The sequence below is a fragment of the Xiphophorus couchianus genome, chromosome 3 (genome assembly GCF_001444195.1).
Source record: "Xiphophorus couchianus chromosome 3, X_couchianus-1.0, whole genome shotgun sequence".
Lineage (NCBI taxonomy): Eukaryota > Metazoa > Chordata > Actinopteri > Cyprinodontiformes > Poeciliidae > Xiphophorus > Xiphophorus couchianus.
This window is the reverse complement of record NC_040230.1, coordinates 18,223,774-18,243,899: the sequence shown is the minus strand read 5'-3', so window position 1 is coordinate 18,243,899 and position 20,126 is coordinate 18,223,774. Positions and strand designations below refer to the sequence as shown.

The window sequence follows — 20,126 nt, the reverse complement described above, 5'->3', positions numbered from 1 at the left end:
GACCTTTAGGAGGCTTTTCAATGCAATCCATGACAGAATACGGAGAGAGCATCCAGCACATGGTGCTGTACTGGATGCTTTTTCTGCTTACACACATTTTAAAATTTGTAAGGAAAAGCAAATCACCACAGTAAATAATTACTTAACACTCTGATGCATAATTGGGTCCTTTTGGACCCGGTGAGGTCCAGTGTTGTATAGTAACGAAGTAAAAATACTTCACTACTTTACTTAAGTATATTTTGGAGTACTTCATACTTTCCTGGAGTATGAAAATTTTTGATGACTTTCACTTTTACTTCACTATATTTCCGAACTTAATTGCGTACTTTTACTCCGATACATTTTCAATGTGTGGTTTAGTTACTCGTTACAAAAAAGCGAGAGAGAGAAACAAAGTGTTTTGATCCCACCTACTGATTAGCAAGTAGCAAGCAGGCTACCGAACAAAGTCCGTAGCCTGCTTGCCTGGGCTTGTTCATCACCACCAATAGGATACTTCTTCTTCTTCTTCTTTTCTATTATGGCGGATCACAAGCAACTTTAAGGTGCATACCGCCACCTACTGTACATGAGTGTGTAGAAGCATTACTTCATATCTATTAAATTCTATTTTTTAATTTTGTATTCTTAAGATAAATAAACAATGCTTTCCTTAATTTGTGAATATCTGTTATGTTTCCTTCATTTCCTAATATACCTTTAAGATTCCATTCATGCCCTATGTTTCAAACTATTCTCTTTAATTCTTCTCTTTTGAGTTCATTTGACTTACAGTTCATCAAGATGTGTTCTACATTTTCTTTCTCTCCACATCTCTCACATTTATCATTATTTTTCCTCCCTATTTTATAAAGCATGTCATTTAAGTAGGTATGACCTACTCTTAATCTACTAATTATTATTTCTTCTCTTCTGTTTCGTTCATTAATGCTTCGAATTCGAACTGACTTTTGTACTTCATATAATCTTCTTCCTTTCTTATCTTCATTCCACATTTTTTGCCATTTCTTGATTTCTTTACTTTTAATTAGGATACACCTGTTTCGCTTCTCCCATTAAACACAAAGCAAGTCTCGCAATCAGTAGCAGCCACATGGAAATTCTATCTTACAAAAACTCCCCGTCCAACTTGAAGAAACACATCGAGGTAACTTCTTATGAAATGGTTATAATCCTCCTGTTTCAGTAACTATAGCTTGGTCACTAGACACTACTGTATTGTGAAACGTTGACCATAAATGAACTTTGTTTGGCATTGTTTCAGTTCCATACGTGGTGTATTTAGCTTAGGCCTAATGTTGACTGTAGCAGGCTACCTAGACTCCTCTGTTCAAGGGGGGACAGAAGCCATAGCGATAGCAATTTAGACTAAATTTAACAAATATAGGAAAGGCATGCAAGTTCAAAACCAGGTTTACAGATGACAATAAGCTGCATTTCCCTCCCAATTCTTTTTGTCTTTTGCATAATGACCAGTTGTGTGCACCACCTACTGACTGTAGCATCGACTGATTCACTGATTTGTGAAGTAGAGTAATTGTAACAGCTCTTTTTCTTCATGTTGGCCGCATTTTCTGTACTATTTATTTTTCTCATTTTCAGCACTGACCTTACTTGAAGGGAAAACTTAAGGCTTACAAAAACTTTGTATTTTCTGTCCTGGAGGGTTTACTAAGAAGCTGGTTCAGTTGTAAAGCAGGTTAAGTTAACCTTGTGCTATAGGTAAAGCACCTAATTTTCTTAACTAAATGATGCCTGCAGGTATATCTATTAGCAGGTTTAATTTTGCCTGCACTTGGTTGTGTACATTATTTTAAGTGTATTTGACAAGTTTACCAAAATATAAAAAATGTCATTCAAACTGCATTTGCCTTGTTTTACTTTTTACTTGTACTTTTCATTACATTACTTGAGTACATCCATTTTTACAGTAATTTCCATACTTAAGTACAAGAAGTTTCAGATACTTTAAGACTTTTACTCAAGTAACATTTCAGTCAGTGACTTGGACTTTTACCAAAGTCATATTTTGGAGAGGTACTTATACTTTTACTTGACTCTGAGATTTCAGTACTTTATACAACACTGGTGAGGTCATCTTTTTGCAATATCTTTGTAATGAAAAGTTGTCATCACTTCATTTTCCAGGTATTCCTCAACAAATATGTTATTGATATCATGCAATTAAAAAGTTTTAATTTACCTTTTACACATTTTAAGAAATAGCATGTTTTATATTACTATCCCATTCTTCCATAAGTGGGTCGTAAAGGACCCACATTCATTTCCTATGGAATTTAATGGGAATCTTTGTTTCTTACCAACTGTGACTGTCAGGAACACATTTTTTTGTGAACCATACACACTGAGTCCTAAGTCTCACCTCTGAATAATAATATTTTACACAGCAAGAACTTTCACATATAATTAGTATCTTTATTTTTACCTCACAAATGTATGTGTGTCGATCATCAGTGCTGTGACAGTGATATTGTCACAAATCAACCTATTAGCCTTCTTTGAAGTTAGGTAACACTACTTATCTAACCAACTAGCTAACATTACTGCCTATATTTTATTGTGTATGTGTATTATTTGTGTGTGTGTGTGAGCGTTGGTATGTGGGGGTGTACATCTGTGTGTGTCTGACACCCTGGATGAGAACCAAAAGATAAAATGTGTTGAATGACATGCAAAACCTGTTGATCAATGTGTTTGTAACAGGGTGGCCTTTTGCAGTTGGATTTTACAGTGAGGATGAAGCTTTGAGGCAGAGTCAGGTGGAAACAGCAGTGGTTTATTCTTCACACAAAATCAACAAGACCTCACAGGTGAAACTGCAGTCTTAAATAGTCCCAGCTGTGACGGACCAAACCACCTTTAATTCACAGGGGAATCTCAATTCATCAATATCCACCTATTTAATTAAAATACCTTTTACAAAATACAAACATTTCCATTTACTTTTTATAAATATTATATGTTTTATCATTACACCATAATGAAACACCACAAAACCCATAAACAATCCTCCCACCCCTCTCCCTCTTTTCAATGGCCTCTCCCAGAAACCATATATGGTGTCTGGACCCCTGGGACAGTATTTGTCCAAACACCCTGGAGAGGACACAGAAAAGACAGGCGAGTCACTCTACATTAGCACTCCACACCTAACAGATTATGCACAAACATTTGCTCAGTTTTACCCACCAGTAGCTCGTTGCTCTGAGTAACAATTATCCTCCCTCCACAGGCAACCACCTCACTCGTCAATGAGGAGCAGCTGTGCAGAGCCCAGAACAAAAGGCTACATGCTTATCTCTAAAAATACTTAGTAAATACAATTACAATACAATACAATACAATTTCAAAAATAAAATTTTTTGTGTGCAAATGGTTATTCATGTGCAAATCTATGCTTCAAGTGCAGTGCTAAATAAAGTGCTTGTTAATAAAGTGCAAAACGTACTTTTAAAAGTGCTACACAATAAATAAAATACAAATTCATAGCTATATAAATAAATGCATAAATACATGAGCTGAAAAAGAATAGAGTGCCTTCTCCGGGTTGGGGAGGATGTCCTGCCCCAAGTGGAGCAGGAGATCGACAGACAGATTGGTGCAGCGTCTGCAGTGAAGCGGGCACTCTACCAGTCTGTCGAGGTGAAGAGAGAGCTGAGCCAAAAAACAAAGCTCTTGATTTACCGGTCTAAGTTTCTACCCTCATCTATGATCATGAGCTTTGGATCATGTAAAAAAGAACGAGGTCACGGATACAAGCGGCCGAAATTAGTGTTAGTTTTTTAAGGTGTCTGGGCTGTCCCTTAGAGAGAGAAGCTCAGTCATCTGGGAATAAATCAGAGTAGAGCAGCTGCTCCTTCATGTCTAGAGGAGCCAGTCTTGAGGTGGCTCGGGCATCTGATTAGGATGCCTCCTGGTCGCCTCTCTGGTGAGATGTCCCAGGCACGACCCACCAGGAGGAGGCCCAGAAGAAGTCCCAGGACACGCTGGAGAGATTATGTTTCGCAGCTAGCCTAGGAACGCCTTGGGATTCCCCCAGAGGAGCTTGAACAAGTGGCCTTCTTAGGCTGCTACCCCGCAACATTGTTCCAACATTGCTGTTGTAAAATTTCTGTTGTCATTTCATTTTAAAAATGTTCTACAAATCGTCACAAATGTTCTACAATTTCTTCTAAAAATGCTTAAAAAAGTGAAAAATTAAAATATTCATATTGATTTAAACACGGGTCCAAAAAGACCCACTCATGGAAGACTGTATAGTCAATATGTCATGCATCAGAGGGTTAAATACTTGAATCAGCCTGGATGAGCTGATTATATATAATAGAAGTGTTGTACCTACCTGATGAATAAAGTGCCAGCGATGCCCATAGAGGAGCTATGAGATACAGTCCAATCAAAGGCTGGAAATTCATTCTTCTTTCATAAGAGTCTTGTGTAAATGCTTCACAAATATGAAAAAGTTCTGTAAGGGCAACGCTTTCTTAAAATGCCTCTTCAGGAAGTCACTTTGCAACATCACATTGCAGGAAGTTACTTCAATGCAAACCTCAGGCCGTTTCACTGATAAATCCTTCATGGAGCTATTTTTATACTCTGTAGGTGTACAAAACATTTACTCTGTCTGGTGTTCTAGATGTTTGAGTAAACTTGAATTAAATTCCTTTTTTCTTCTCTGCAAAGTTGTCTCCTGTGTATTTTGGTTCTTCGTCCTCCATGAGATCATAGTTTTCAGAGAAACACATTTCAACATATCTACTCGATTTCAATGCTTCACCACATACTAACTGCATCAAAATGTGAAAACAAATCCGTCTTTTAATATTATAACTGACTTAAAAGTCAAGATAAAGAGTAGTAATTATGTTACTCAAAATATTATTTAAAACTAACAGCTTAGAAGTCCTCTATTAGAGGTAATGTCTGCACTACATCCGTGTTTCCACTTCACGTATGCGTCAAATTCAACTGCAGCTGCACCTATTATAAGGCCAAGACGAATGGCTAAAACAGTACATTTAAAAGAGCATTAAGATTTTGATGCACAGTGAACCTTCTCTGTGCACAAACCAGGTCATTTCATCAGGGCTAATGAAAACTGGGGGAAGAAGCTTATTGAACAAAATGCTATTACCATTTAGTGACCTGCTCTGACAGCTATTTTAGTAATTTAAAAAAAAAAAAATTGATCAACCTAACTTCCATACCATGTTAGGGTGAAGGGTTTTTTTCTTTTCTTTTTTTTTTTTTTTTTACATTTCTTTAACCAAGTAGCCAGAGAACAAAGTGAGATCTCCTCCTGCAGCACTGGTCTTTGATGTAAATGTAAAACAAAAATATAGAAGTCATGCAAAGCTTTCTTCTCCTTTACAGTTTCAGATTTTTTAACATTATTTTCTCACTGACTACAGTAGAAAGGATGTGTAATTGCATTTTGTGGAACACTCTTTACGTATCAAAGGAACCTACACACTGGTAGTCTCCAGCATGCAGGGGACTGCATACTGTATGCAGCCAGTGTTTTTTTTTTTATTCAGTGTCCACTCTATTCTATCTCCACGTCTAAGAGAGGAAGTGTTTCTGCATAAAAGTAACACTGACTCACCAACTGCAGTGAACACTTCCTCCAACCCATCTACAGCAAAGAGAGCATAGCTCAACCTTTTTACATATTAAACCACAGTTTGAATTTCTTATTGCAGAGCATTACCTCTTACTGTTGTCCTATAATTGGCAGAGACTTTAACCTCACCATTCTGGGTTATTTGACATTTCCATATGTAACAGTGTTTAGGTTTAAGTTGTAGAATCCCACTTGCCTTATATGGATCAGTGCAATGGGGAAATAGCGCCCACCTCTTAGTGTGGCTGGTTAAATGTTGCTGGCTCCTGCACTCAGTGCCAGTCTGTGAAAGCTGCACGAGAGTGTGCTGAATGAAGCGGAGCCGTTGCACTGATTTGAACTCCCCATATGTTCTCATTCAGGAAATAAACTGCCTGAACAACCAGAAACTTCTCGTCTTCATTTAAAAATCTACACAACGCAGAGTCGTGGGGTTACTGGGGCCGGCCTGGTACAGTGGAGTGAAGCAGAACCCGGTTACACATATCAGTTACTTGGTAATGATGAGTTTTGTAAAGCAAACAAATGGACTTGTTTCTTTTTTTTTTACCAGTTATTGAAGCATCATACCCATTTCAGTTTTTCTTTTGATATGCCTGTCTTATTTTTGTAGGGAACAAATCCTATAAATGTATTGAGGGAACACATAAGTTCATCAGTGTCCTCTGCTGGAGTGGGATTCTCAACAACTGTTAAATGAAAATAGCTGAATTTATTTTCTCCTTTATTATTCACTTTAAGACTTTTCTGGAACCCAGCCACAATCATCATTCATAGAGACTCCAGATTCAACAGAAGTTTACTCTCAGCACAGGAGCTGTTTGGGAATTAAACGTACAAAGTTAGATTTTGAACTGTAACTCTGATAATAAACACATGACATGACTTGAAAAAAAATATTTCCTGTATTGTTTGTAAGTTTAGGTGTGCCATGTTTGTAAAATAATATATATTGGTGCATTTAGGCATGGTTTTTACTCTACTAAAACACATGTAAAATTTAGTTATAATTTTGGTTCATTTGAACCATATTTTTGAGCTACTGATTTAAAAAAATATTCAACATAGACAAAACTTAATATTCAAACATAAATAGCTGTTCCTCAAGTGTAAATATAAGTTCACTCATTTTGAGTAAATTTGGTCATATTATTTTACCAAATTTAGATTTGTTTCCCATGTTCTTATAAATATTCCTATTTACTTTATTCAACCTGATGACATTTGGTGACCAAATCCAGAAAAATATGAATCATTTTCTTAAAGTATGACTTCACCTTCTTTGTCTTTGTGAGATTTACCCCATAAAAATCTTTTCAGCCATTTTTGTAAAAATGAAGATGCTAAAGGAAAGCAAAATGCGTGTACAGTGTTTGTCCACTTGGTGGTGCCATAATTGTTTCAAAATTAGAGTCTCCTGTACATAATCAGATACAGATGGATCCATGTGCCTTGCTACACAGAGGTTAAAGCCAGACATTTTTGCTGCTCTGTTCTTTCCAGAAGTTAGATCCACATGTTGAATTTGTTAAGGAACTTCTTCTGACTCAAATACAACAAAAGAAAAACATTTACAGCAATGAAACTTCACACTACTACCCAAGGACTAGTTCAAGGCCTAGGACATGCCACGACTTTGTAGGCCTTGATCTTAAGCACAACACTGGCGACCCCCCTGAGGTCAGGCAGGGAACATTCATTCTGAGGAAGGACAAACTGGAAATCTCTCAGCAAGTAAGCAGTGAACAGAAAGAGTTCAATTTTGGCAACAGACTCCCCCAGGCAGAGCCGAGCACCCCCTCCAAAAGGCATCAGGAAGCGAGCGGAGCCGCCACCTCCCTCCTGAAAGCGCTCTGAAAGCAAAAATAACAGATTGAAAATAAAAAACTGCTGAGCCAGCTCAGGCAGAACACTTTAGCTGGGGATATAAAGCTGTACCAGGTTTGAAGCTGTTCGGCTCGGACCAAACTGCTGGATCGTGATGCGCTCCAAAAAGATTAGGAATGATGACTGTGTTCTTCGGGATGAAATAACCTGCGATGCTGCAGATGAGTTTAAAATCAGAGTCAAATTACAAGTAAAATGCAGCAGAAAAGTAATGAATGCAAATGAAAAGATAAAGGTATTGAGTTTCCAAAAAGTGACATGCATTGATACATACATTATACATTGACAAATAAATTAAAATGAATGACTTAAATACCGTAAATATTTTATTGCAGCAGCAAAACCAGCAAAATCAAATTTAGAAAATTTGTAACCTTTTTGTAATTCAGTTGAGTTATTAAATTCTATGTTAAGAAAGTTTTACTGAAACCTCTTACAATGTTAATAAAGGTGACATAAAGCCGAGCCCAATGGCTGTTTTTCAAAATGGGAAAAATGTGTCATTTAGGTTAGACAGATTTATTTGTCAAAATTTCAGAAGAAACCTGGTTCATCAGCCACTTTTTAATCTGTCTTCCCCTCTTTAAAAATATCAGAATACTAAATAGCCACTATTCAAATATCTAAAGAAAATTTGAGAAATTTTAACTCACCATGAGTCCAAATCATAAACAAATGCATTGAGTCACTATCACATTAGATAATTGTAGCTGAGCTAACCTGCTGTCCCTGATGGCTCTGTGTGGGACGGCCAAAGGAGCAACCGGCCTGAGTCTGAGCATCTCACTGATAAGAGAGGACAACACAGGGAGTCTGTGTCTGTCACTGTATTTAGGATACCGGCCCTCTAAAACTCTGCACAGCTCCTCATATACGCTGGTCTGCACCTAAATCATAAAAAAAATAAGAGCTGAGACACAGACACAACCTGTAAGATGTGTAAATGGTATTAAGAATATTAATAATAAAGGTTTCCTATGCCTCTGGTCTGTGCAGCAGGAAGGCCACGGTCCAGTTGAGCCAAGCTGCTGCGGTCTCTGTTCCACCAATGAGGAGATCCACAGTGGCCATGTGGACATGAACATCAGTCAGGAGCTGGAGATGAGAACATGTCTACAGTCTCTTTGCAGATTAAGTTCTGCTTACTTAACATTTTTGGATTTCTATAAATATCTCATTTTTAATATTTCCTGGCATTTAATAAAGGTATATACCTCTCCATTTTCTGTGCTTTGATGTTTGTCAAGGCCTTGAAGGAGGAATCCTGTTATAGCATCCTCGTTTATTTTGTTTTGTGCCTGCAAAAAGAATGTAGAAGGACAAAAATAACAAAAACATAATACTTAAACAGACTTGGATACATCATCCAAGTCTGTTAATTGAGAATAACCTTTGAGATTTCTATATTGTCCATGTTTTTTGGTCATTTTCCCTCTTTGCCAATTTGTACTTTTGCAATGTTGATATTGTCAAACATTTTATGGAACAATAACAAAAAAATAATTTCAGTACAATCACATTCAAGTTGATGCTAGTTATCAAAGTCCACCAAGTTCACTTGCCTTTGAATACTGACTTCAAGCATTCAGTGTTCTTGGATAAGCAAACTGCATTTACAGCAATCCCTCATACCAAACATGCATGTAGCTACAGTGGAGAGGAAAATCTACCCTTATTACTGTGTGTGGATACATAAATGTTCATGATTGCATGTGTGATCCATCTCTACGGTGTGACTGTGTTTACCATTATTTTAGTCTATTTTATTGTTTTCAAAGTAGCTAACATTACCCTATTTATGTGTCATTCATGACTATTATGTAAAGGAAAATGTATTATTGGTTATTATTTTCTGTCATTCAGTCAACCTATTATTTAAGTTTGCTAACCTATCTACCTGCCGTTACTGTATGTATGGTGATGCTGTTTCTGTGTGTTGGCGCTTGCATTTGTACATAAATAATGATAATTACTTTAGTCTATAATCAAACATTTCTTTTCCTTTTATATGTATTTATCTAAAAGTGTCATGGTTGCAAGGTACAACCTTGTATTGGTCCTATAGATGTTGGATCAGAAGATACATACCCATGCATGGACATGTGGAGTGAAGAGGTTTGTGACAAAACTGCATGAAACTTCAGTATGAAAAGGATTATGAACTGGTAAAAGGGTATCAGTTACAAAACATACACATGCTTGATCTATTTTTGAAATTTACCAACCTTGTAACTGTTAAGGTGCTGTTTTATGATGGCATCCCTCCTGGCCACCTCTTTGAGAAGACGAGCAAACACGGGATTTGGTAATTTCTTTAAGAGAGGAAATAATACATGAATTTATAAATGAAATGTGCTTTCGTAACCCTCTGACCGTCAGTCATAATATTAAATATTTACTGACTCTCAGCAGTGGAAAGGAATCCAGGGCTGAAATCCATGAGGAACCCCACAGGGCAACAATCTTGTTCAGGCAGCTGTGCAACTCCTGCAGCTCTGGTGACGTCTTATCATACTAGAAAAAAAGGATACACACTGTGTTCTAAGGTAAAATGGACTACGTGACCATCTTTTTGCAATCCTTGCCACTAAAAACAACTATTCAAACAGAAACTTTGCTCTCTCCCCAACACAAACAAACAAGCAATTTCACCTCTGGCACAATCACAGCTGTTCATTGAAGCACATTTTATAAACTGTCTTCAGAACTCAAGAGCTTAAAATAAACAGCAGGAGAACGGAGACCTACTTCTTTTCCGAAAGCTAAAGTGGTGATGACGTTACTGGCTGCCACAGTAAAATCTTCTGAGAGGTCAACAGCACTCTCTTGATAGTCCATCAGAACCTGAAACATAAACAGGCCGTGCTTTATCAGGTTGTGTAACATTGGAAATTCCCCTGCATTTGGTTTGGTCTCACTGGACCTGTCCTTGTTTTCTGTACCTTTCTCAAATGCAAAGCCTGTCTCTCAATCACCCCATGTAAAGATTGCTGGCAGCAGCGCTGCAAGGCACTATGGACGAGACGCCGGTGTGCCCTCCACTCCTTGGTGTAATCTCCCAGAGAAATGTTACGCCCTCCTCCAGATACACTGTCTCCTGTTTCAAGTGTGAAGAAAATATCAGGGCACATAATGACTACAATTCTAAATTTAAACTCAGCTGTATACATTTTTATACAGAGTGAAGAATTTTGAACATTTCACTTTGAAAACTGCTACAGCTAATAAAAGAAATAAACATAATAGAATAAAAAGGGAATAAATAATTAAAGGAATGTAAGCCACAATACTTAATAGTTAAAGAAGATGGTTGTTTAGAACGCTGTACCCAAGCATATAATTGGAAAGTTTAATAGAAGAAAAACATTTGTGGAAAAAAAAGGTGTACCAGCAACAAGAACAACCACAGTCTTGGTAAGATTTGTAAGCAAAGACAATGTATGAGTTTGGATGTTCACAGGGTGTGGACTGCAGCTGGAGTCAGTTCTTCAAGAGTCACCACACACATATGTTCACATCACATGAGCGTTGCACTCCTTGAGTTAATTCACTCCTAAATCTGGGACAACACCAGATACATCTTATCTTGGGAAAGGCCTTGACTTTGTCTTTTCAGATAAAACACAATTTTTCATTAAACTAAAAGTTTAAAAAGCCATGTTTTTTGCTGGTATTTATTCAAGTTCAGCCCCGCTACCTAACAGGACATTTTAAAGCACTTCATAATTACTTCTGCTGACAAGGTTTATGGAGATGCTGATTTCATTTCCCATAGGAAGCTACCTACACTGTGAAAAATCCTTGTTCTTAATGGGCCAGAAAAATGGTTCAAATTAACAGAAAAACAAAAGAAGGGGTGAACCTGTGTGTGAAAAAATCTAGTTTCCCGTTTTGAGCTGAATTACTGAGAAAGCAGCATTTCAGTTACTTTCTAAATCATTGAGATACTGTATGTCTATCAAAAAAACTGAAGAATATCTTGCCTGTGTAGGACATTGGTCGCCCAGCAAAATCAGACCATTTCTTCACCAGTGCTTCTCTGATGACTTCACAACTGTTAAGCACCACCATGGCTTAACAAACAGAGTAAAAATGAGAGGTTACATGTCTATCAGATACAGAAAAACTATGTTACCGTTATGTGGACAATTACTTGTTTTTCCACATTTTAAGCGGTAGATGCTTCCATAGCGTTGGCCCAGATTGGTCAGGTGAATCGGTAAGTGATCGTGTGTCAGTTCCATCATGTTGCCAATAAGGAAGCGACTCGGGGGGCCGGGGAGAGAAGGTTTTGAAGAACTGTGAACAAACTGATACAGATGCTGCAGAAGTCCAATATTTGCTCCTTTCAAATTTTAGAAGAGAAAAAAAGGTAAGGTAGAATCATTAAACCAACATAAACATATGTATGAAATATTCACACAGTAAATAGAGTTTCCCAAAGTACTTACTATTTTTTTCCTTTCCTTGCGAATGAGTGTTTCGTTGACTGGTAATCAGTACCAAAAGGAGCAACACAAGAAAAAATAATGCTCCAACACTGACCAGTGATATCTCTACTCCCATTTTGTCTTCTCTCATGTATCCCCTACTTTAAAAAGCAGACCAGTACATTACACTACTCTTTTATACTTCTTAGTTTGATAAGCTGTCAGTGTTTGCACTCAAATCAAGGATAGCTAAATATTTTTTTTTAGGTCAACATATCTAATCATGTGATGACCCCAGCACATATATCAAGAGATAACCTGATAAACTCAGTCAGGATGTGTTGAAGGGTATTAAAACACACCTCTGTTTACATGTCAGTCAGGCTGATGCTTAGCTTTGTGCTGTTCACTTTTTCTGGAAAATAGCTCTGGTTTAAAAAAAAATGACATGCGAGACCCACTTAAGCAATATTTATTCCAATTGACAGTGCATAATAATACAGTAATAGTGGGATTAATGTGTGGTGCACAGAGATTTATTAGAGGTAAAACAGATAAAATCATATTCAAGCAAAAGGTTTCTTTAGTATTCAGATGCAATGAGCTACTCATCAACTCTCTCATTTTATTTTCTATAAGAATAGCTCAGAAAAAAAAATACATCTTTCAAACTGAACCAAATACACTGATTGTTCCAGTAGTATCTGAAAAAAACATCCTACATGGAATTTATTTTAGGAATAGACATGCAGATGCAGATATGTACAAGTCTTGGAGCTTGAAGCATCTTTAGCCATGAGTTGCAGGGGAGAACCGAGACGGTCTGAACTTCATCTCAGAGAAGGGAATGGACGAGTCTTTGCCTTTCCAGTCTATCCAGACTATTCCCTATAAACAGAAACAAACAGAAAATTACTGACATTTGGTCTACGTGCAGTCCCATAGTATTTGAAAAATGTGAAGAAAGTTGGTTACCTGATTATTGCTGTTCATGCCGTAAAGGCCGTTGAGGTTGACTTTATAGCAGTTTTTGTACCACCAGCCCCCCACATAAGCCTTGGCACAGTGGATCCCCAGAGGGTCTGGTTCCTTGTCTCGAGTTGAGAATGGGCGGCCATTATGGTACTTCATTGAGTCACCTAGCAGAAAAAAAGCATCTAATTTAGGATCCTTTTGATATCTAACTGAAAGAAAACTAGATTGTTACAGTTTCGTCTATGAAGTTGTTTTTAAACTTCCAAGGACACTATGCTAGCTTGTAACTTACGATAAACATGGACAATACAACAAAACCCTCAAACATAAGGTTACAGCATTTTTGGGTGCCATAAATAAATAACAATAATAAATGCAAAAATAATGCAAAAAACATAATTTTTTTAAGAAACATTGCAAGTGGTTTCCTGAGAGATTTCAAATTCCTAAAAAGATTTTGGACAACGATTTTTGCTTTGCTTAATAATTTATTGAACTTAAAAAAAAAAATCAATGTCACAAAAAGGAAAAAAAAATAACTTGGAAATTTAAGGTTGGAATGTTTGCCTATTCTTGGAATTTTAAAGTTTTTAACCCTAGTATGTTTGGCATGAGTTTTCACACCTGTATTTTAATTTTGAAAAACATTTCCTAGAGTTGTTTGCAAATCATCTTTCTTTTCCTTTAAAATGTACCTGCTGTTCCTGTGTATCCAGATACAGTAAGAGTATAGTTTCTTCCTTCTGAAGCAACAGAAAAGTTGGTGTAGCGAGCGTAAGCTGTGTCATTTCCAGATTGCAAATCCACTCTCAAGCTCACAGGGCCGATACTGGTCAGGTTGTGCAGGAGCTCATTTCCTGGCCAAAGACAGGAAAAAACATTAAGTTTCATAGGTGAACAAAGCATATTTCTTTTCCTTTAAAATGCAACAACATGATCTGGATAATCAAATGAGCAAAAATGTCCAACAATACCTAGCCAGAACTCTTCACTCAGGTTTCCAAAGCCGGCTTTATAGTCACTCCAGGTTCTGTAGAAATCAGTTTTTCCATTCGTCCTTCTCTGGAAAACCTATAAAACACACAAATTGACTTGGCATCCTGTTTCATCAACTGGCTTAGTAAATGTCTGCAGTTTCTTGTACCGTCCATCCGCCTCCATCTGTTTCCATGTCACAGTAAACTCTCACTGCTCGCCCCTCTTTCCCTTGCGGGTAGATGGTCACTTCCCCTGACTCCAGAGCTCCATTTAGCAATTCTTGTGAGCATTCAGTAGGGAAAGGGAAGCGCAATTTTCCTGGAAGACAAAGAAACATGTGCCTTAGAGAATTATGAATATTTAGCTCTAACTAATCTAAATAGTGAGAAAAAAATAATTACCGGTGATGAATTGTGACGTGACAAGTGATGTATACTTTCCATTTTTCTCTCCTTGTACCACAACAGAATAGAATGATGAAGGAATCAGGCCAGTCAGTTTATACTCTGTGATGGGTGACTCCAGGATGACTTCCTAACACGGAAAGTTGTGTTTTTGTAGAACCTTAATTTGGTCAAATTGGTCCAATCAAAAGAGGATAATCACTCACCTTTGCCTCCTCTTTTGCCATCTGATAGATCACTCTGTAGCTGTTAAAAACAACAGAAGTCCTCCAGGCAATCACTGCAGACCGACCACCAATTTCACTGGCCTTAACCACTAGATAACAGAAGAAGTGCATAAGTTTAAGTTTAAGAAGGTAAAACTCTAAAGTCTTCAGTTATTCCTATTCTACTCACCATTTGCTGTTGTAAATGAAGTAGATATTCCCATACTCTGGAGGTTGTTCTTTTGGGTCCGCACTTTGACCTTATACAGAGTTCCTCTCTGTAAACCTTTCAGCTGGTACTGCACTGAATTTCCTGACAGCATCACTGTTACTGTAACATTTGGAGCTGTACTCAAAACAAACAAACAAAACAAAACAAAATTGATTGATGGATCAATCAATTCCATACTTACACTTATTTTTACTGTCAGTTCAAACTCACTCTTGGAAGACCCATAGCTAACAATGAAACGATCTACTTTCCCCAGGCTGGGTGTCCAACGCAGCATAGCTGTGTTATCTGTCACATTGATGACTTGGAGATGTGTTGGAGGAGCAGGTACTATGAAAAAAAAAATATTCACAGCATATTAATTGACCTTCTTGTACACCAGGTGTACTGGGTGAACTTCTTTAACAATACCTGTAGTGATAACTGAAGTGAGTTCATCACTCTGAGCGCTTCCTTTGGTTGTGGTAACACTGATAATGTAGGATGATCCAGCAGACAAGGTAGACAGAACAACACTTGATTGGTGAGAGTCCACAGACACAAACTGGCTTTTTCCTGACAACATGAACACAAGCATCGTATTACATTTATCTCTCTATCAAGTCTGTAACCAATGTTGCAGGGTTTCTGTCTATATATACTGACTATGTTCTTTTGTTTTAATCAATATCTTTGTCTATAAAGTTGGTTTGACTAACCTGTTGAAATGTTGATGTATGTTACTCTAAAGCCTGTAAATATGGTGTTTGGTTTGGTCCAAGAAACAGTCAGAGAGGACTCTGTTACATTACTAAAAACCAGTTCTGTGGGTTTCTCAGGACCTGGGAATAGAAACAAGTAGTTTTATTCATTGATTAGTGTTGTACTGTTAACTTCTTAGCAAAAACTATTTTGAGAGTGTTGAAACCATTTGAAAACATGTTTCTCGTATTTTATATCTCACCTGTGGTTGCTGTAACTCTGTGAATCTTGGATCTTCTGTCTGCTGTAGAGCCAAATACATGGACCACATAACGTGTGTTTGCCTTGAGATTACTGAACTTGAAGGATCGTGCGCTGCCAGGCACCACTCTTGAGATCCTCTTAGTTTCAGTTTTACTTCTAGATTCAACACTTTTACCAGAGGAGATAGTTGTATTGGTGCTCTGACTGTGGACTTCAGTTGAGGTTCTAGTGCCAGACATCCAATCTCTTTCAACAATCTCCTCTCCAAGCCCCTCATTCTCATCAGTGTCACTGTCCGTGCGAGGCTCTCTTCTGACCACAGTGAAATTCTTGAACATATGTTGTGGCGCCAACCACGTGATAGTGAAGCTAGAGGTGGAGATATTCACAGCCTTCACTGATCCTAAACCTCCAAGTTTTTTGGAGCAGTGATCGATTGTTGTATTGTTCTCTAGAACTTTGTTGTTGTCCTTTGTTGATGCACATGTTGAAATTCGGTTTATGCCAGTGGATTTATTTTCTTGATTCTTGTTCGTGTTGGGCAGCTCAACAGACTTGTTTTTGTTTTCATTCTTGCTTTTTGTGTTGTTGGTTTTATTCTCATTACTCAGTGTTACATTTGATCGTGGATCATCTTGGGGTGGTAATTTCTCTGGTCTTTCTTCCTTTGCGATTTGTGGATTTGTTGTTGGAGGAAACTTTTTGATCTCTGGTTTTTCTCCACGGGCCTCTTTTTCATTGTCATTCATAGATTCAGTAGTTGTATTTGAATCCTTCTTATTGTCTTGTGGACAGGAAAAGTTTAAAGTTAGTTAGAGGTGGAGTAAAATAAACATTGGAAACATAGCAAATGTATTCTTACCTTTAAAGCACTCAGCATCTTTTGCACACTTACTGCAGTCAAGACTTGTAAATCCTTTATGGCAAATACATTTCCCCTTCTCACATTTCCCCTTACCACTACAGTCATTTGGGCAATTTGCAGAACATGGACCTGTTTGGCAAAAAGAAGAAGCAGAATTATTAAACCCAGTCTGCATTGTCTGATGTTAGATTTAAAATACTGGTAAGGCATAGTTACATTTCTCCTTTAGAAGGGACATCTCTCTTTCCAGTCGGGACAGGCGTCCTTTCAGAGCAGCCATCTCAGCTTCACATCCCTCTGTACACCCACCAGGTAGCAGGTTGATGCTATGTGTCATCACCAGTGGAGCACCAGGCTTTAATGTCAGCTCCTGTTCCTTTGTGTGGCTCCAGTCACCATTGAAACTGATGACCACTTTAAGGGGCTGTGAAGGACCAACACTGTCTTTGCCGGTTGCTTGGATTAAAGGAGTCTGAGTAATAGTAGTGGTGCCCATTTCTTTATCTTTATTGAAACCCCCAGCTCTTTCACCAGTCTTGTCTTTGGCCTTCTCATCATTGATCTGGAGGTGGATACCAACAACTGATTGATGTCCAGACTCTTTATGCTTATTTTTGGTAGCTTTAGTACCATTGGTAGGTAAAGGCAGAGTATTTGAAGCAGATGTATCTTTAGGCTTTTTATCACCACTAGGAGGAGAATTATCAAAAGTTGTCTGATTAGTAGATGCTGTATATTTGACTTTTGTAGTTTTACTGGTGGTAGATAAAGACGGAAAGCTCTGAGTTGATTTGTCTTCGGACTTCTCATCACTTTTAGGGTGATGAGCAATGGTCTGGTTACCAGAGGCTGTTGTCTTGCCTCTAGAAGTTTTGCCACCACTGGCAGGTAAAGACGGAACATTTGGAGTTAACTTGTCTTTGGACTTTTCATCACCGGTGGTGAGGGGAATATCAAAAACAGTCTGGTTACCAGCTGCAGCCCTGTCTTTGGTGGGCTTACTGCCACTGGGAAGTATAGAAGGAACATTGTGATTGGACCTATCCTCAGCATTCTTCTCATTACTGCTTAAAGAAGATTTTGATGATGTAGTTTGATTGTGAGATTGCTGAAGTTTGTTTCTGCTGGTTTTCAAATGACTGTCTGAGAAAAGCTTTGTGATAGTTGACTGGTCTTGGTGAACTCCAGTAGGTTCAGGCTTGATTTTGTTGGCTTTTTCTTCACTAAGTGACAGAAGCTTAGCTGAAGCTGTCTGGTTGACTTTGTGTTTGTTTCTGTTGGTGTTGGTGTCAGTGGCTTTAGGAGCCTTTGCTGGTGATGGTGGAGTGGTTTGAACAACTGCAACACTGAGTTTGCTTTTGGTGGTTGTTGCAGCATTGGTTTCTGATTTTTGGTTGGAACCTGCAGTGGGTAAAATTGTCACAGTGACAGTGTTTGGCTTTAGGGTGGGGTTCAAACTCTGTTTAGAAGGAGCAGCAGTGGTTTTTGGTTTTGAGAAGGTTAAAACAGTATTGGCTTTGGTCACATTGCTTCCTACAGCATCTCTTTTGTCAAGGGTCGTGGTTTGAAAGGAGGGGAATGGGGTTAGAAGTAAGAGAAGTCCGAGGGTAATTAACATATTGCAATGGCTGTTCTGCAGGGATGTTGTATAACCTTTGGAAAACTGTTATACAAAAAAATTATGTATTTCCTCTTTACTTCTTAGGAGATGCTGTTGGAGGTGACTTTGGCAGGTCTCTCCTACAGATGAAAAAAGGAAAATCATTATTATTACAGATCTATATGTTTTTTTAAAATGTGTTTACGTTGCTAGCAATTTTTTTCTGATCATATGAATACTTTTTGGTCCTTGTTCGCTCCAGATTCACAGAGTTCCCTTTTACACTCTTCAGATAAGGTATTTTTACATCAGCCACATTTATGACAAGTGTATTTGTTGGGTAGTGTTTTGCCATGAAATACTGCACCACAGTTGTGTAGCTGTTTTGGAAACTAGAGTAGACATCTTCTTTGAAAGTCTTTACCTTCTTTAAACAGACTGTAATTTGAACAAAGTTTAATAAGCAGAAAATAATATGTCACTGGATAGAGGTTGATTTATTTCATATTAATATTACACTGAGTAATAACTATGCTATAGTTCAAAACATAAAATTTTGATAGATTTTGCATGCAATTGTCATGTATACACATTTACATAGTTAAAACAGAATTTTCTAACATTGATATTACAAACACAGCCCTGAATTGTAACTGAAAAGCTTGCCAAACCAAGTTTTTAAATGATCAGAAAGAAGCAAGACTTGAGTGGAAAATCCAGAGTTAACTAGTGGGAGTGTGCTGAGCAGTAACAAAGCATCACTGTACTGAACTGTGAGACAAGGTATACCTTTCAAGGTACAGAAAGTTGCACAAACCACTGAAGCCAAAACTCTAAAAATCCCACAAATGTCCAATTGTTGTTATAAATTTATGAAGAATCAAACTGGAGAACCAAGGAAACTTGTGTGTGCCTTTATTTTTTTTAAGCACTATAATCTAATGTTTTACTTGTTGCAGCAACCTGCACACTTTTAACCTGCATACATACACAATCTGCATATGTTTTACATTCCATCATTAAAAGCATTATATGTAAATCACAACAAATAATTAATTCACACAAAACAAGATAAATCCCTATGAATACTGCAACACAACATAGTATATGTGCATTGTCATGTCTATCTTTGGAGCAAATGCTACATATTATTACTTCAAAAAGAGTCCAGTTATCGCTTTGAAATAATTATGGAGAAGAAAACCTACCTGACTGATGAATGAGTTGTTTGCTTTATGTCTCTGACGCCATCAGAGCAAAAGCAACTCTGGCAGACGGGATCAGATCTGAGAGGAAAGATTTGGTAAAAGGACCCCCAATATAAAGGAGGTGAGTGATGAAGACTGGCCCTGCTAACACCTCCTACACCTTCCTATTACAAACACACCTCTACCACGCCTACTGGTCCCCCAACGCCTGACCACGGGGAAAAATATTTGTGTAGGAGTTACATAAAAACAGAGACTTTTACACTCACTCAAACATTAAATGTACCATTTTCACTTTCTGTGAAAATTATTAATATGTTATTTAACATGTTTTGCTGACATCTACTCTAATCAGCACTAGAATAATCTACTAATACATGTACATACAGTATAAATATATTTTTAATTTCTCGTACATCATGTTTTAGTTACTGAAATGAAAAACATTGCAAAGTTAGGCTTACAATTTGATTGGAACATGTTCTGCAAGCGTCTTGACTTATTTCAGCTGCAGCTGCCATCAGCACACACTGTAAATGCAGGATTCAGCTGGAATACAAAGCCCAACACTGTAAGTATCCAGCGCTGACTGTAGGATACAGAAACCCCCCAGATATATGAATCGGCTGTTTGTTGAAGGTAATGAGATGTAACTGTGCATGAGTTATGCTAGCAACCGACTATCCACAGGATGTTAGGAAGCCTCTGTGCCGGTATTGCATCTCTAACCCAATGGCCACCCACCATCC

The 20,126-nt window shown here is 37.7% G+C and overlaps 2 protein-coding genes across 2 annotated transcripts; both read right to left on the bottom strand.

Annotated features, from left to right (window-relative positions):
* Positions 1-6,358: 6,358 nt before the first annotated feature.
* cyp21a2 (cytochrome P450, family 21, subfamily A, polypeptide 2) lies at positions 6,359-12,100 on the bottom strand. Its single transcript, XM_028011003.1, has 12 exons — positions 11,986-12,100; positions 11,688-11,879; positions 11,518-11,607; positions 10,477-10,631; positions 10,283-10,378; positions 9,938-10,048; positions 9,760-9,846; positions 8,749-8,832; positions 8,516-8,629; positions 8,255-8,421; positions 7,586-7,689; positions 6,359-7,500 (listed from the first exon to the last, which is right to left on the bottom strand). Exons 1-12 carry the CDS (start codon positions 12,098-12,100, stop codon positions 7,259-7,261), a joined length of 1,557 nt encoding a protein of 518 aa, XP_027866804.1. The 3' UTR covers positions 6,359-7,258.
* Positions 12,101-12,420: 320 nt separating this feature from the next.
* tnxba (tenascin XBa) lies at positions 12,421-19,544 on the bottom strand. The gene is made up of 15 exons (XM_028010995.1): positions 19,378-19,544; positions 16,786-18,309; positions 16,567-16,698; positions 15,703-16,488; positions 15,458-15,580; positions 15,171-15,314; positions 14,970-15,089; positions 14,718-14,873; positions 14,528-14,637; positions 14,319-14,451; positions 14,084-14,235; positions 13,914-14,010; positions 13,635-13,796; positions 12,940-13,103; positions 12,421-12,852 (listed from the first exon to the last, which is right to left on the bottom strand). Exons 2-15 carry the CDS (start codon positions 18,185-18,187, stop codon positions 12,754-12,756), a joined length of 3,780 nt encoding a protein of 1,259 aa, XP_027866796.1. The 5' UTR covers positions 18,188-18,309; positions 19,378-19,544; the 3' UTR covers positions 12,421-12,753.
* Between the last annotated feature and the right edge of the window lie 582 nt (positions 19,545-20,126).

What these genes read in the sequence shown, in the direction of transcription:
- cyp21a2 (XM_028011003.1), bottom strand. Translation starts at nt 12,100, where the DNA reads ATGGGAGTAGAGATATCACTGGTCAGTGTTGGAGCATTATTTTTTCTT. An exon ending in GCAAGGAAAGGAAAAAAATA is followed by an intron (nt 11,880 to 11,985) that starts GTAAGTACTTTG and finishes AAAATTTGAAAG; the next exon opens with GAGCAAATATTGGACTTCTG. An exon ending in AAAGCACAGAAAATGGAGAG is followed by an intron (nt 8,630 to 8,748) that starts GTATATACCTTT and finishes TCTCATCTCCAG; the next exon opens with CTCCTGACTGATGTTCATGT.
- tnxba (XM_028010995.1), bottom strand. Translation starts at nt 18,187, where the DNA reads ATGTTAATTACCCTCGGACTTCTCTTACTTCTAACCCCATTCCCCTCC. An exon ending in CACTTCAGTTATCACTACAG is followed by an intron (nt 15,090 to 15,170) that starts GTATTGTTAAAG and finishes TTTTTTTCATAG; the next exon opens with TACCTGCTCCTCCAACACAT. An exon ending in TTCATTTACAACAGCAAATG is followed by an intron (nt 14,638 to 14,717) that starts GTGAGTAGAATA and finishes TCTGTTATCTAG; the next exon opens with TGGTTAAGGCCAGTGAAATT.